At 40.1% G+C, this 14,353-nt stretch overlaps 1 protein-coding gene across 3 annotated transcripts in view; it reads left to right on the top strand.

Annotated features, from left to right (window-relative positions):
- APTX (aprataxin) overlaps positions 1 to 14,353 on the top strand; it is a 1,163,679-nt gene that overhangs the window by 832,307 nt on the left and 317,019 nt on the right. For all 3 annotated transcript variants that reach the window (XM_044060974.1, XM_044060972.1, XM_044060973.1), the window contains one exon: positions 3,066 to 3,292. In XM_044060974.1, the coding sequence (XP_043916909.1) occupies positions 3,066 to 3,292 (227 nt within the window). The remainder of the gene's footprint in view (positions 1 to 3,065; positions 3,293 to 14,353) is intronic.

Raw genomic sequence — 14,353 nt, 5'->3', positions numbered from 1 at the left:
GATGGAGTCCCGCTTATTTCCACCCAACTTTGCAAGTCCTTCCTCAAGGGAGTTTTCCATAGCAGACCTCATATTAGGCAGCCGGTGGAGGCATGGAATCTCTCCTGGGTTCTCCAGTCTCTCACTTTACCCCCTTTTGAACCTGCTGCGACATGTGATCTAAAATTCCTGTCATGGAAATCCTTGTTTTTCTGTGGCGGTCACTTCAGCCAGACGAATATCTGAGTTGCAAGCCTTATACATCGAGTCCATATCTGATCTTCTATAAGGACAGAGTATCACTTCATACTAATCCATCCTTTCTCCCCAAGGTGGTTTCTGATTTTTCTATTAGCCAGTCCATTGAGCTCCCTGTATTCTTTCCAAATTATTCAAACAAGGGAGAATGCTGTCTGCATTCATTGGATGTTCATAGACAACTGCATTTCTACCTGGACAGAACTAAGTCTTTTCGCAAGTCGGACCAACTTTTCATTTCCTTTTCTGGTCCTAGAATGGGGTGTGCAGTATCTAAAGTTACTTTATCAAAGTGGCTCAGGGATTGCATTACCTTCTCATATTCGCTTACAAATTAATCTAAGCCTACTCAAATCAAAGCTCACTCAACTAGGGCTATTGCAGCGTCTGTTGCCTTCCACTCTAGGGCCTCCGTGGATGACATCTGTGCAGCAGCCATTTGGGCTAAACCCCATACCTTCATCAAGCATTACAAATTGGATCTGATCTCCAGGGAAGAGCGGCCTTTGGCTCAACGGTTCTCAAGAATGTTTTTCCATAAGGACCACCTAGGTTCTCCAAGTAGCTTGGGATTCTGTCCCATCAGTGATGAATAGGAAGAAGATTAACAACTTCAGATAAAGAGGTTATGTCTTACCATAATGTTCCATCTGTGTTGTTGATGATCTTCCAGTCATCACACCCTCCCACCGGCCCCCACCGAAGGCTCCTGGTGGATTTTCTGGGTCTTGTGGTGTTTCAGGGTTTCTGCGCAGAGATGGCCTCTGACTTTCTGTTTCTTCTTTCTTTTATGTTGCATGTAAACTCGATCTCAGGTAACTGAGTGAAGGGCATTGTGGGTAGAAGCTTAGCTCGAGAGTTTTTTGGTGCACACAAGCTTGTTATAAGGCCGACTCTGTTCCGAGGGCTTGGAGCCGAACCCATCAGTGATGACTGGAAGATGAATAACAACTCAGATGGAACTTTATGGTAAGACACAAGTCTTTTCCTTTTCTAGGTACAGATCAAGCTTTGCTAGAACCATTCTCCATGTGCTCCTGGACTCTTCTACTTCCACCTCCAAAATGTAGTTAGCTATGGTAATCTACCTACATAGCTAAGGCTACTGCAGCAGTGATTAATATGATGAGCATAGCAGAGTTGTGTAGGTTGAACTTACTATACTAATAGATGTTCAAAGGATCACTGTTGCGGTAGCAGCTCTCTCCCTCCACCCACCCCCTCCTTGTTTTTGACATGTTTTTATGCCAGGATGCAGATATTACAATGGACCTTAGCGGTTCAATGGTCACTTCAAAGAAATCCTTTGAATCTTCCCATCTGTCTTGTGTGTGCAAGGGGTCTCTGCATTGGTGGCTTCACTCCACAGAAGTTACTCAAGGACGCCCTTTCATTCTTCCTTCCCCATACACCATGTTGACCATGGATGCCTCTCAGTTTGGATGGAGGGGCATTGTCTGGGCTGAACATTCCAAGGCATGTAGACGTCCCAGCAGACCAAGGTGCATGTCCATGTACTCCAGATGAGAGCAGTTTTTCTAGCATTGCAAGAACTAGACAGCTTTCTACCTTGGGGGACTATTGCAGTCCAAATGGACAATATGTCAGTGGTTTGGTACATCAACAAACAAGGAGGGTCCACGCAGAACACACACACAAATTTTGGGTATTTATACCCAGTGGAAAGGCCAGTGCATTAACTGTATTGTAGGTGGTGCAGCAGTTAATGTTGTTGCCTCACAGCAAGAGGTTCTCCGGTTCAGTTCTTGGCTAGGGTGCCTTCTGTGCAGTGTCTGCATGTTCTCTCTACGGTCACGTGGGTTTCCTCTGGGGTGTTCCGGTTTCCTCCCACATTCCAAAGACATGCAGTAGGTGGATTGGACACTCTGAATTGGCCGTAGGTGCGAGTGTGTAAGTGAGTGGTATGGATGAACTACCGTGGCAGGGCTAGCCACCCAGCGGTGTAAACCTTGAGATGATTGTCACTGTTGAAGTGACACCCTGACCCCATGTGCAAAATGGGAAAAAGTAGTTGTGGGTGGGTGGATGGATGGATTTTATGCCAGGGTGTGGCCATTTTATTTATTTATTTATTATTCCTAGCATTGTCCTTTGAGTACTCAGCCTCCCTTTCTGTGCTGGCAGGAAAGCTTTGAAAGGCTTCATGCCCAGACTTGTCTGCCAGCTTAGCCCGAGCTGCTTGACAGTTTGGGTGCATGGAAGGTACCCTGAAGCTTTGGAAGCTGGCTGACTGTTACATCCTTGGAAGGATATAACCCATATAGCTAAGACTACTGCAGCAGTGATAATTTGAACATCTACTGTTATGGTAAGTTCAGCTTGCATAACTGTACTTTTTTTGCTTTAGAGTTAGTGAAAAGTATTAAAATTTACAGCACAGGCAGAGGACTAAAACAAAATGTACACATTCCACATTTGGTTTGATGTAATCCCTCACTGCTACATTAATTGTACTAATGCAGTTTTTCTTTACTGTCTGTCTCTTTGGTATCTAATTTAATTTGTACATGATAGAAGGAAATGGACAGTAAAAGTTTCCACTCTATGGTGAACAATGGCTGCTTGGCTGTTAGTACTATTTCTGTAACTATAGAAATGCATAGATCAGTTACTTCAGGTGTTCAGTGACTAGATAAACTAATATACATATACTTAGGATAAAAACACTGTAATAAAGTATTCTTACTGGTAAATATTTATTTTTTTTATTTTAAAAAAGTGTCTGTTGTAGTGAAAGTAGTATATTTCTTAAGACTAGTTAATGAGGTCATTGAAACTAAAAAAATCCACACTTTTTTGTTGCACAGATGTACAAAGATGATAAGGTGGTTGTTATAAAAGACAAATACCCTAAAGCCCGTTACCACTGGCTGGTATTACCATGGATTTCTATTGCTAGTCTGAAGGTAGTAAGAGAAGAACATTTAGAGCTTTTACAACATATGCACACGATTGGTGAGAAGATGGTACGAGGATGTCCCGATGCCAAAAAGCTACAGTTTCGATTGGGCTACCATGCCATCCCAAGCATGAGGTAAGACCCAGCTTACAGATACCTTGCCAGTGAGACTTACTTATTCTCAGTTTTTATTGGTAATTTATTACTTAACATTTGTGGCTTTATAGCTGTTTTAGATTGACAGTCTTGTGATTTACAGCAAGTGAAACAGTTGTATGATCTTTTAGCTAAGATTAGCCAAGAAACTTAGTAATATGAGTGAATGGTTTTGTAATATTTGTTTGGTCATAACTGAAAATAAAATTAAATTAATTATTTTATTCAAGAGCGTGGAGGAATTAGTATAGAGTGGATATCATATTGAAGTTTGACTTGGACCTGCTCTTAATTAGTGTATTGGTAACAGATCGATAAAATAAAATGTTTTGAGTAGTTGCTTCAAAGGGGCCAGTATTCATTAAGTGACTGTAGACTGGAGGAGGACAGACCTATAATGGATTCCAAGAGGTATAGACATAATGGTTATAACCTTTGATTCCTGTTTTAGTCTTCTGGGATCCACAGCCCAGTTATTAGCAGCATTATCTTGTAGTCATAGCTGACCTGTGGCTTCCTCATTCTGTTTGACTTCAGAACATTGCAACTGATTCAAGGCTATTTCTTCATGAGACCCAGGGTGAGACAGCCTTCTGAGTCACCTACCTGCTGCCCTGTCTCTGAGGTGATGGCTTGCTTGGAAGGCAGCTTGAGATAGAACATCTGGACACTGGGTTTAAGCATCAGTCCCAATGTTTGTCACTACAACATCTTTCTAGTGTTAGTAGCACATCTTTCTAGTGTTAGTAGCACATGTATTTTCTTTGTGGTCCTCAGTGGCCTCTTCTAAAATGGCTTGGGTATCTGCTCAGTACGTGTCTCCTACTTGCTTCACTCCCACTCAGGAATTTGACTTTGAGACCCTTAGGTTTGCTTGATGGAAGATTACAGAGAGTTAAGGAGAGCTGTCTGGAACACATAGCTGGTGAATTGGCTCCCATGCACTTCTCAACAACACCCTCCCCAACTAACAATTTCAAGTTTTACATGCCTGCCACTACTCTGACAGCTTCGGCTGTCTTTCCGTAAATGCTATACTGTTAGAGTATTCAGGTGATGGTAATGCCCAGTTTGTCTCCGAGTGTTCTCCATATTCTGAAAACACTTTTCATATGACTAGGGAGGAGGAGGAAGACAGCTTTTCTGCTTCCTTGCCATAATCTCCCTCCTTTTGTGAAACCCTTTGACAAATGAAAATTACTTTCCATTGGCTTGAATGACATTGTTTTCCCCAGTGTAAATGATGAACTCATAATTTCTGATGGGAAATTTTAAGGACTGGGATTATTCATCCCATGGAGCAAGTTTTCTAGAACCCAATTGTTACTGCCTGAATACACTCTGATCCAATCTTCAGAGCTCCAGAAAAAAACAAGTAGATCATTCCCAGCCTGGGTTTTCTAGTGCCTGTGAAGTGGAAACCCCTGACCAGATTTCCTTATCTGTTCTGTCAAGCACACATATGAATGTCTAGACCATTTATTTTTCCCTCCCTTAGTTTGAACCCAGGACTTAATGTTGCCCTGGAAAAACTGCCTTCCCAGCAGTATCATTGCTACTCATGTTACTTAATTGTCTATGTGTTACAGCACGTTTCCATTCCAGCTTGATACTTAGGACCATATAGAAACTCCTGTTACTTCCTGACTCCTGAAAAATTCAGTAGAAAGAAATTTTGTAGTCTGAAAAGTGAATTTCACTTTTGGCCAAGTCAGACAACTTTGCTACGTATGATTTTGCCAATGCATTTCTCACTGATATTTGTATAAGCAAATATGAACTGACTCATCCCCAGCATAGAAATGCGTGCCTGTGACCTTGGTAAAAAAAGCTGTCAACCTGTCTCACCTTCTTTCTTCCCTTTTTCCACAAATCTGTGAGAGAAATTTCATGCGTGCTCAGTCCATTGTCAGCCCCAAAATTCTGTTTCTAATAAATTAAGTATGGATAAGTGCCCAGTTGAAGGAAATCTTACTGATTTGCTGTTGAAGATTTTATGGAAACCATGTTCATGTCCTAGGGCATGCCTCGCACAGGCCTGGAAGACTTTATAGCTATTGGTGCCAGAGCCCAACAAAGGCCTTAAATTCAAAATGTTTATTTATGTGGAGTCTCACCTCAAGGTTAACTTGCCAAATTTGTGCACATCACATCTATTAGCATCGGGTCTGTATTACAGCATAGAAAGTTTAACTGTTCGAATCACTAAAGGTCGACCTTTAGTGATCGAACTGTTAAAAAATTTGAATGTTCCTAAAAATAATTTAAAACAAAAAAAAATCTAAAGGGTGTAGGCAGGGGGCAAGCCCCCCTACACCCCACTACGTGGGGGGCTGTGCCCCCCCGCTACTTAAATATACCAACTTCGAGACTGCACTACATTGAAGTAAACAGAAATCTCTCCTTATGGAGATTTCCATTTACCCGTTCGATGTTCTGCACTTTCGCTATTCTCGGGTTGACAATGTCAGATTCAACATTGTCTGCTTTCGAGAATCTAATCTAGACCCATTAGCATCTGCCCAATCCATTTAAAGGCTGATATGCTAACACCTCCTTGGGGGGCTTTGTGCTAGATTACTGGTATGCCAAGTATGCCTCTAGACATTTCTGCAGTTACCTCCTACTGCACCTCTAAGCATCAAATATTGCTTGTTCATATTTGCATTAATAATTCAAAAACTATGCTACATATAATGTTATCAGAATATTTTATCTTGAAACATATATGATGGCAAGCACAATTGTATTGATATTTTGACCTCTGTCAATGAGTATTTGTTAAAACTGTAAAGTGGTAACTTCATTTTTTTTAAAGGCTCAAGCCACACTCACTGGGAGTTGAGGGTTTACACTCAAAAGAGCTATACTGGAGGAAATGAGTTAACAGTGTTGGTTTTGGGAGCTGGCAGCACAGCTACATACGAGTTTCAGGAGGACCTGGACCCCAGTGGATCTCAGACAGTGGACACTGTGAGAAAAGCAGTTGGCAGCTGAGTGGCATGTAACCAAAACTATTTCTAGAAGTCTGACAAAGAAATAGTGTGTTGGTTAACGCACTTTTGTTGACCAACATAAAATTTACAAATTTATCTAATAGATTTAAAAACCCTGATCTGATGTTTTCTCTTCTGTCCATCTTCAACGTATAGGTACTTCGGACTGATTGGGTCTGAGTGACTTTAGCCACTCTCAGATTTGGGATTCAAGGCTCAGGGTCCTCCCATTACCCACAATCCCCTCACATTAAATTACCTCAAATATCATTTGTCACTTGATTGCTGTAGACACAGATCTCTTGGCTCAGTGCTTTGGAAGTTTTTTTTTTTTTTTTATAACTGTTGTCAGACAAGTGATTTTTGGTCTTATTTTTTTCCCTTGGGGTTCCTGTTAGTTTCTCCTTCCTAAAGAAAAAAAATGTTATTACTTGATGTTCACCTGGGGTAGTTTCTCTCTTTGGACAGTGTTAGGGCTTTATTCTTATTTTTACAATAGTTTTGTGGTGGTTGTAGTTGTTTAATATCGTGTTTTTTGCTGTTGGTTTCTGAGTTTTTCCCTATTTCATGTAGACATAAAATCCACAATCAGGATGTCCATGCAAAGTATGTCTGGATGAAGGACTGCTCTGTCTATGCTGCTTTCAAAGCCAGAGTCATTACTAAGAGGCATAATAAACTTGTGTTGGGGGGGGGGGGGCTGCTCCCTGACACAGTGGGAGAATTTCCCCCTTCTCAGTCCTCTTCTTCTTCTTACCCTTCTTCCAGGAAGACCTGTCAGAGTAAAGGGGAGAAGACTAAGGTGAGGGACAGAGAAAAGGCCAATAAACGGGATAAAAAGAAGGAAAAAGAAAAGGAATCCACCAAGAAATGTTATCTGGACTGATCAAATCTGTCCCGGTCAGGCTGTGAATATTCCTAAACTGTTGGATCTAGTCATGGATCCCATTCCTGTGTTCGCAAGGCCCAGGTTGTCTCCAGAACTGGTTAAGCCCCTAGGCCTAGATCAGCTTTTCTTTTGGAAAGATCTTTTCAGAGGGTGTCAAGACCCTCTTCCATGTCTTCATCCTTCGTATCAGTGTGGTCTTCCAGGAGCCTGTCAGAGACAGACTTTGGCAGAATGAAGAGGAATGTTATGAGGACCCAAATCTAACAGAGGGCTTCTCCTGGCACAGACCTCTGTTGGAAAGTTGGGAATTGATCCTTCTTCCCCTGGGATTGTTATTCCTTTCCCTGTCCAACCTTTTTGTTGGGGGACACCTGGATCCACATGGACTCTGGGGAGTGTCCAGGTCATATCCAAAGGACTAGGCTTCATTAATGCCGACCATTTCTGTGACCCAGTCAACTCCTAGATCTCAACAGGTCTCAAAAATGAGGGGTCTGAGCTGGCATTGTTAAGTCAGGGATGACTCTGAAACTTTCAGACCAGTCCTGTTCTTTCTATGCCTCATCTCCCAACAGCTTCTGAGCCAAGCTGGATGGATTTTTGGAGCTTGCCCTTGTCATATTCCTTGGATCCTACAGGGCTAGCTTTGGGACCTGTCTTGGTGTCTGCATTCGAGGGAGTGCTCTCACAGTCAAGGGAGCAGGCTTCCCTTCCCTGCCTGGATCTTCCCTGCCCCCCATGGAGTTTGAGGCCTCTCTCCTCACTTCCTTGTCAAGTTGGGATACCTGGTCCCTCAGCATCTCAAGCAGTGCACATGATTGAGTCCCCATCAGGTTCAGTCACTGAATATATATGTGCCAAAGGAGGCACATGGACTCCCCTAACTGGGGTCCCTCACCGAAGATGCTGGTTTTGATGAGGGGGACCCCTATGCCCCCCCCCATTGAAGATTTCTCCTTTGGTGGGATCCTTGAACTACTCAGACGGAAAGGAGGGCGTCAATTGACATCCCCTCCTAGAAAGAATCAGTATTACTCAAGGCTTTTGAGGTAGGCCTGTCTACCTCTTGTATGGTACTGCTGACTGACAAACTAGTTGACTGGTTTTGAGACAGGCATGAAAGGGTCTGGATATGGTTGACACTATCCTCTGAAAATCTGGCAGATTCCTAGATGCTCCTGAAGATATTTCCTTCTGGAGCAAGCATCCTGCTGTATATTCTGTGGTGGTAGCAGCAGCCTCTAAGAAAGCGCTCACTGAAGCGAGCTGTACTGTCCATTCCCCAAACAGCCAGGGCATTATACAGGTTTGACAAGCAGGTATATGCTTCAGCGGTCATCATTGCCAGGGCATTGAGCTACTTATCTCATGTTACATGTTTTCAGAGGGATTTGACTAAAGAACTATCCTAATTCCTCATTTAGTCTTTGTCTTTAGAAGATTAAAAAAAATCAGTCACTAAGCACTTGGCTAACCTCCAGTCCCTATCAAATGTGTTTAGGCACCTTATGTCCAAATCAACCGATGCCACATTGAGTTCACCAGGCACCAGAGTATCTGTTCGCTTGCACACCTGGATGCTTCTCTGTGACTTAATGGAACACTTCAAGACGTCGTTCATTAATGCCCCTTATGATGAGTCCACATTATTTGGACCCAAAATTCCCTTCATAACTGGTTAATATGTGTGCATGTTTGTGTTATACGACAGTGCTCATGTGGAAATCATTATTTTCAGAAACCAACTTATGAAAGCATGCCCCGAAAACAATTTGAGTAAAATAAATGATAAACATGCATATTCAATGCTACAAGTTCATTCATTCTTGAACTTCAGTTCATACAGTGCTTACCTTAGTAACTCATCTAGAGTCAAATCACATGGCTGTGTAGCTCCATATCAGCCCTTTAATCCTGTCAGTGAAGTAGGGGGGTCCAACACACCCAGTTTGGCAGCCGTTTTGACAGCTGTTAAAGACTACTATCAGATGCCATGCCACGCTTTGACGACTTTGAAAAGAGCTGTCAAACTGTACATATTTAAACAAAAACAGTGATAGCAACTTCAGCATTGCCAAACAATGTGTAAAGAAAGTGTGTGTGTGTGTGTGTGTGTGTGTGTGTGTGTGTATCCATCTGTGTAATACAACTCATGTTGGAACCTTCCCCATGTCACTACTGCATTTAGACTGCGGTTAACAGTGCACTTTACTACATAACTATGTTATGTTACTTGAGTATATATTCTGATAGAAAGTACAAAGCAGTGTGTCACAGCTTTATTCAAATAGCTATTTTAACAGCTGTCACAATAGCTGCCAAAATGCAACTATTTAGAATAAAAAATAGGTAGGTTTAGTGTTCATAGGTTCATACTAGGCTATCTGCCCTAGGGCATTTATAAGCCTAGCCAGAGTGTGTTTGGCTTTCGCCACCCATTTTAAGTTAATTTTGCTATGCCCTTTTTCGAGGTTAGTATACTGTGCCTCTGTCTAACAGTGACACAGAAGTGATACCCGGGGTAAACCTACGATCTCCCATCCACTCATCAAGATTCCTCTTGAAGAGAGTCAATGAGGGACTCTGCCTAACCTGGACTGGGATTTTATTCCAGAGTGAAGGGAGCCTCTGTGTTATGAATCTGTCCCTCCAGCATGTCCTATTTATTTCAGTGCTGAGGTTCAAGTCTCTCGAGCGCATAGCTCGATGGGATTTGGATTTTCTGAGGTGCAGCATGTCCATTAATTCCGGGTTGGACATGGCTTTATACGTCAGGCACAGATCGCCTCTGAGCAGGCGGTATGCCACTGAGTAGAGCTGGAGTTTCTTTAACCGGGCAGCATATGGCATCTGTTTGAGCCCTTTGATCCTCTTGGTGAGGTACTTTTGGGGTCTTTCCAGTTGCTGCAGGTGTCTGGTAAGGTACATCCCAAAAGGGGCATTGTACTCAATTATGGGCCTGATGAGGGATAAGTAAAGAGGCACGATGACCTCCCCTGATTTAGATGTGAATCCCTTCATGATTAGGTGAGCTATATGTTGCCAAGCAATTTGTAAATAAAATCCTATTTTTTTTGTATGTGTAATTTTCCATTGCTGTGTTGCTAGTATAAAGTGACATGCAAAATGTCATAACTACAGAACCAAATGTTGCTTTCTGGATTTAGTCTGTTGAATTTACACACACACACACACACACACACACACACACACACACACACACACACAGTCAGATGTACATAATCAAAAACTATAATATACTAATTTCTGAAAGTACATTAGGCAAAATATTCTAACATAAACAAATCTATAGTCAGACCTAATCACTAATAATTGGACACTAGTTCCTTAAAAGTATAAAGGATTCTACTATAAACAAAACAAGGACAGAGGGGGTTCTTTTTCTAAAGAACACTAAAATTCAACAAAATGTCTTAAAAAAGGATAAACGGTTGATAAAAACTCAGATGCAGTTTTCTAGGTGCAGCAGTGGCCTCCAGGGTGTGCATTAAAGAAGAGCAATGGACTTCCATGGGTGGGCCCCCCTGACCCCCCGTTGCAGTGTTGAGCTTCACAACACCTGTTTGGCAGCCAGTTTTTCCCCCTATAATGCTAATTCTTCTGTCAGACATTTGCTTTGCTATATATAATGTATATATTTTTCCATTTTTCACGAGATGTTAAGCTGAGGTTCCATCTGCCTGATTTGGTTGTAGCTCCTGTGGATGTAAAAGATCCCACAGCAGTTAGAGAAGAAAGTAAAATGTAGTGCCCTAACAAAATTTCCCCAGTCAGCATGAATGCCACCTCTGGTCTCCCTTGAAAATAAGTCTGAATAAATAAACATTGTGTGTGTGTGTGTGTGTGTGTGTGTCCATATACGTGGTTGCAGTTCATTTAATTGAAGGTCATTTCAGTGAATTTCTGAAAAAAAAATAATTGAAAACATATTTCACTGAAGTCTCTTATTGCTGAATCACAATTCACAGAAAATTGTAGAAATCAATAGACAGTCATTGCTATTGCAGATTAGCTCTGTGCACCAACAGTGATTCATTGTGTGTGTTTATTTCTCTATTCTCAGCAGTTGTGCGATGGCAGAATTAGTATATTACTGGTGAAGAAAGAAAAATACAAAAACTACAAAAAGCAACAAAGGTACTGGAGAACTTGAACGAAAAGTTTTAATAACATGAAGCGCTTTTCGTCCAGTACAATGACTGAACTTCATCAGATATATTACAGAAATAATAAGTGTTCTTTTATACTCAGTTAAAAACTTATAGTTAACGGATCACTCAAATCAATTAAACATTTTCAACTAGGTATTATTAAGTACTAGGTAACCAAAAAGCAGCCTTAAAGGTGTAAAAACCTAAAAACAGATGTATACATATCTCACAGCGTTACGTCTGTAAACGACCATCAAGTATAAAAATTGTAAATACTATAAGATTCATGTTCATAGAAGAATCTGACAATATACAAGTTTTAATAATTAATTCAGCCTATAATTCTAATACTTTCTTAAAAAGGATATATTTGTATAGATCAAGTATAAAAATAAATTATATATATTTAATAATTTATAACATGTTTATTTCGCTATTTAATAATTATTAAAAATCACTAAAACCAAAGTTAATTCATAGTTATATTTAAAACTGGATTCATTCATACTTGTGTAACACAAGTTACTACTATATCAAGTTGCTACCTCAAGAACAAGTAATGGTAAACCAAGAGGAATTCACATATACAACAATAGGTGTGCTTCAAAAAGTAGTCATCATCTATTTAAACTTCTTAATTTCAAAAGGCAAGAAACTGAACAAATGTCATTTAAACCTGGGTAGTGATATGAATTTAATCTAAATTGCCACAAGAGTTTTAGTTTTTCCAACAGCCAATTATGTGGGCCACCCCTTAATTTAGGTACAACCTGATCTATAATCCTAAAATTAAAACTGTGTGTGGGGTAGTTAATAGTATGTCTAGCTAAATCGTTTTCTATTTTACTTTTCTTCATTGCATACAGATGTTCATAAACACGTTCTTTAAATTTTCTCTCGGTCTTCTCTACATAGTAAACTGGGCAACAGGAAAACTGGTCCAAATAACCCACCATTTTAGTGTTACAGTTAAATCTTTTCTTAATAAAATATGTGGTACCTTCTATAGAAAATTTCTGTCCGGTAGCTATGAATCTGCATATGTTGCAAGATTCACACTTGTACATACCCGGGTTACTGACTAACATTGGGATTGGTTTCTCTAATAGTTGTTTTAAATTGTTTCCTTTTCTAAAAATTATTCTTGGAGAGGGCCCTACTTTTTAATTTAAACCTGGATGTATTTTTTTAACAGTAGAGGTTTGTGATTTATACTCTTCTATACCACACGAAGAAGGAATTGAACTTGTTTTAGCTAGAATGCGAATGTATAGTGCTCCCGTTTCTGAATTAAGAATTGTTGAAGAATTACTTATTATTTTATCTAACAATTTCTTTTGTTTTGAAAATGAGATTTACATGCAGCACATTGGTGTAGCTATGGGCTCACCATGCGGAGCAAGTTTCGCAAATATGGTTTTAGCTCAGTGGGAACATATTTACATTTTTACTAATGAAGTATTTATGCAACATTGTTTCTATTACATTCATTTTTTTAGATGATATATTCATCCTATTAGATGGAGATGAATATAGAGCTAGGACCATTTTGCAAGAATTTAATGAAAGTATTGACTTCTTAACCTTTACGAGTAATTTTGGAGTGGAGAGCATTTCTTATTTAGATGTATTATTGAAAAAAGACCTTAACTTGAGATGTTACACAGCCACAATTCTTAGAAAAGAAACATATTCTAACACATTTCTTCACTCTTCAAGTCTTCATCCACTTAGTCAAAAACGCTCGGTTATTAAAGGACAGTTTGTCCAAGCAGCCAGGATGACTACTAAGGATTGTTATTTTCAAGTCGAATGCGACCTTCTTATTAAAATGTTTCTAAAGAGAGGTTACCCTGAACTACTAGTACAAGACTTATTAGTTGAAGTTGCACAGAAACGTGTAGTAGGAATTTACAAACCAATCCTACGCTTACCAGAAAATGTTTCAACTAAAATATATTCACCTAGTGGAAATAGATGTAATGTTAGCACGGCAAGTTTAGTAACTAACCCAGGAGTTACCCCAACTAATGTTAGTAGATATAACATTAGTTTTATTGTGACTTATAGTCTTGATGCAGCAGAGATTAAAAAGCTCATTATAAAAAAATTGGAGTTTTTTAACTAATGATAAGTCCATTACGGAAAAAGTATGGCCCTCCAAGAATAATTTTTAGAAAAGGAAACAATTTGCAGCGGTAGTGTTGTTGCCTCACAGCAAGAGGTTCTCCCATTCAATTCTCAGCTGGAGTGTGGGGAGTACCTTCTGTGTGGAGTCTGCATGTCCTCCCCGCGGTTTGGTGGGCGTTCGAAAGACATGCATAAATGGGCGTGCCTTCGCTGAAGGTTTAACGTCGAGCTGGCACCTCGGCGTTCGTGAAAATCTACTGCCAGTCATTAGCGGACCGGAGTTCCGCTGTGGCGACCCCTAACCGGGAAAAGCCGAAAGACAACAACAACATTAGAGAAACAGATCCCAATGTTAGTCAGTAACCCGGGTATGTACAAGTGTGAATCTTGCAACATATGCAGATTCATAGCTACTGGCCAGAAATTTTCTTTAGAAGGCGCCACATATCTTATTAAGAAAAGATTTAACTGTAACATTAAAATGGTGGTTTGTTTGGCCCAGTGTTCCTGTTGCCCAGTTTACAATGTAGGGAAGACAGAGAAAATTTAAAGAACGTGTTTATGAACATCTGTATGCAATGAAGAAAAGTAAAATAGAAAACGCTTTAGCTAGACATACTATTAACTACCCCTCACACAGTTTTAATTTTAGGATTATAGATCAGGTTGTACCTAAATTAAGGGGTGGCCCAAATAATTGGCTGTTAGAAAAACTAGAACTCTTGTGGCAATTTAGATTAAATTCATATCACTAACCAGGTTTAAACGATATTTGTTCAAGTTCTTGCCTTTTGAAATTAAGAAGTTTAAATAGATGACTACTTTTTGAAGCACACCTATTGTTGTATATGTG

This window comes from Protopterus annectens, chromosome 2.part0 (genome assembly GCF_019279795.1).
Source record: "Protopterus annectens isolate FY-2018-M chromosome 2.part0, PAN1.0, whole genome shotgun sequence".
Classification (NCBI taxonomy): Eukaryota; Metazoa; Chordata; order Ceratodontiformes; family Protopteridae; genus Protopterus; species Protopterus annectens.
The sequence above is the reverse complement of the archived record's forward strand: the minus strand, read 5'-3'. Positions and strand labels throughout refer to the sequence as shown.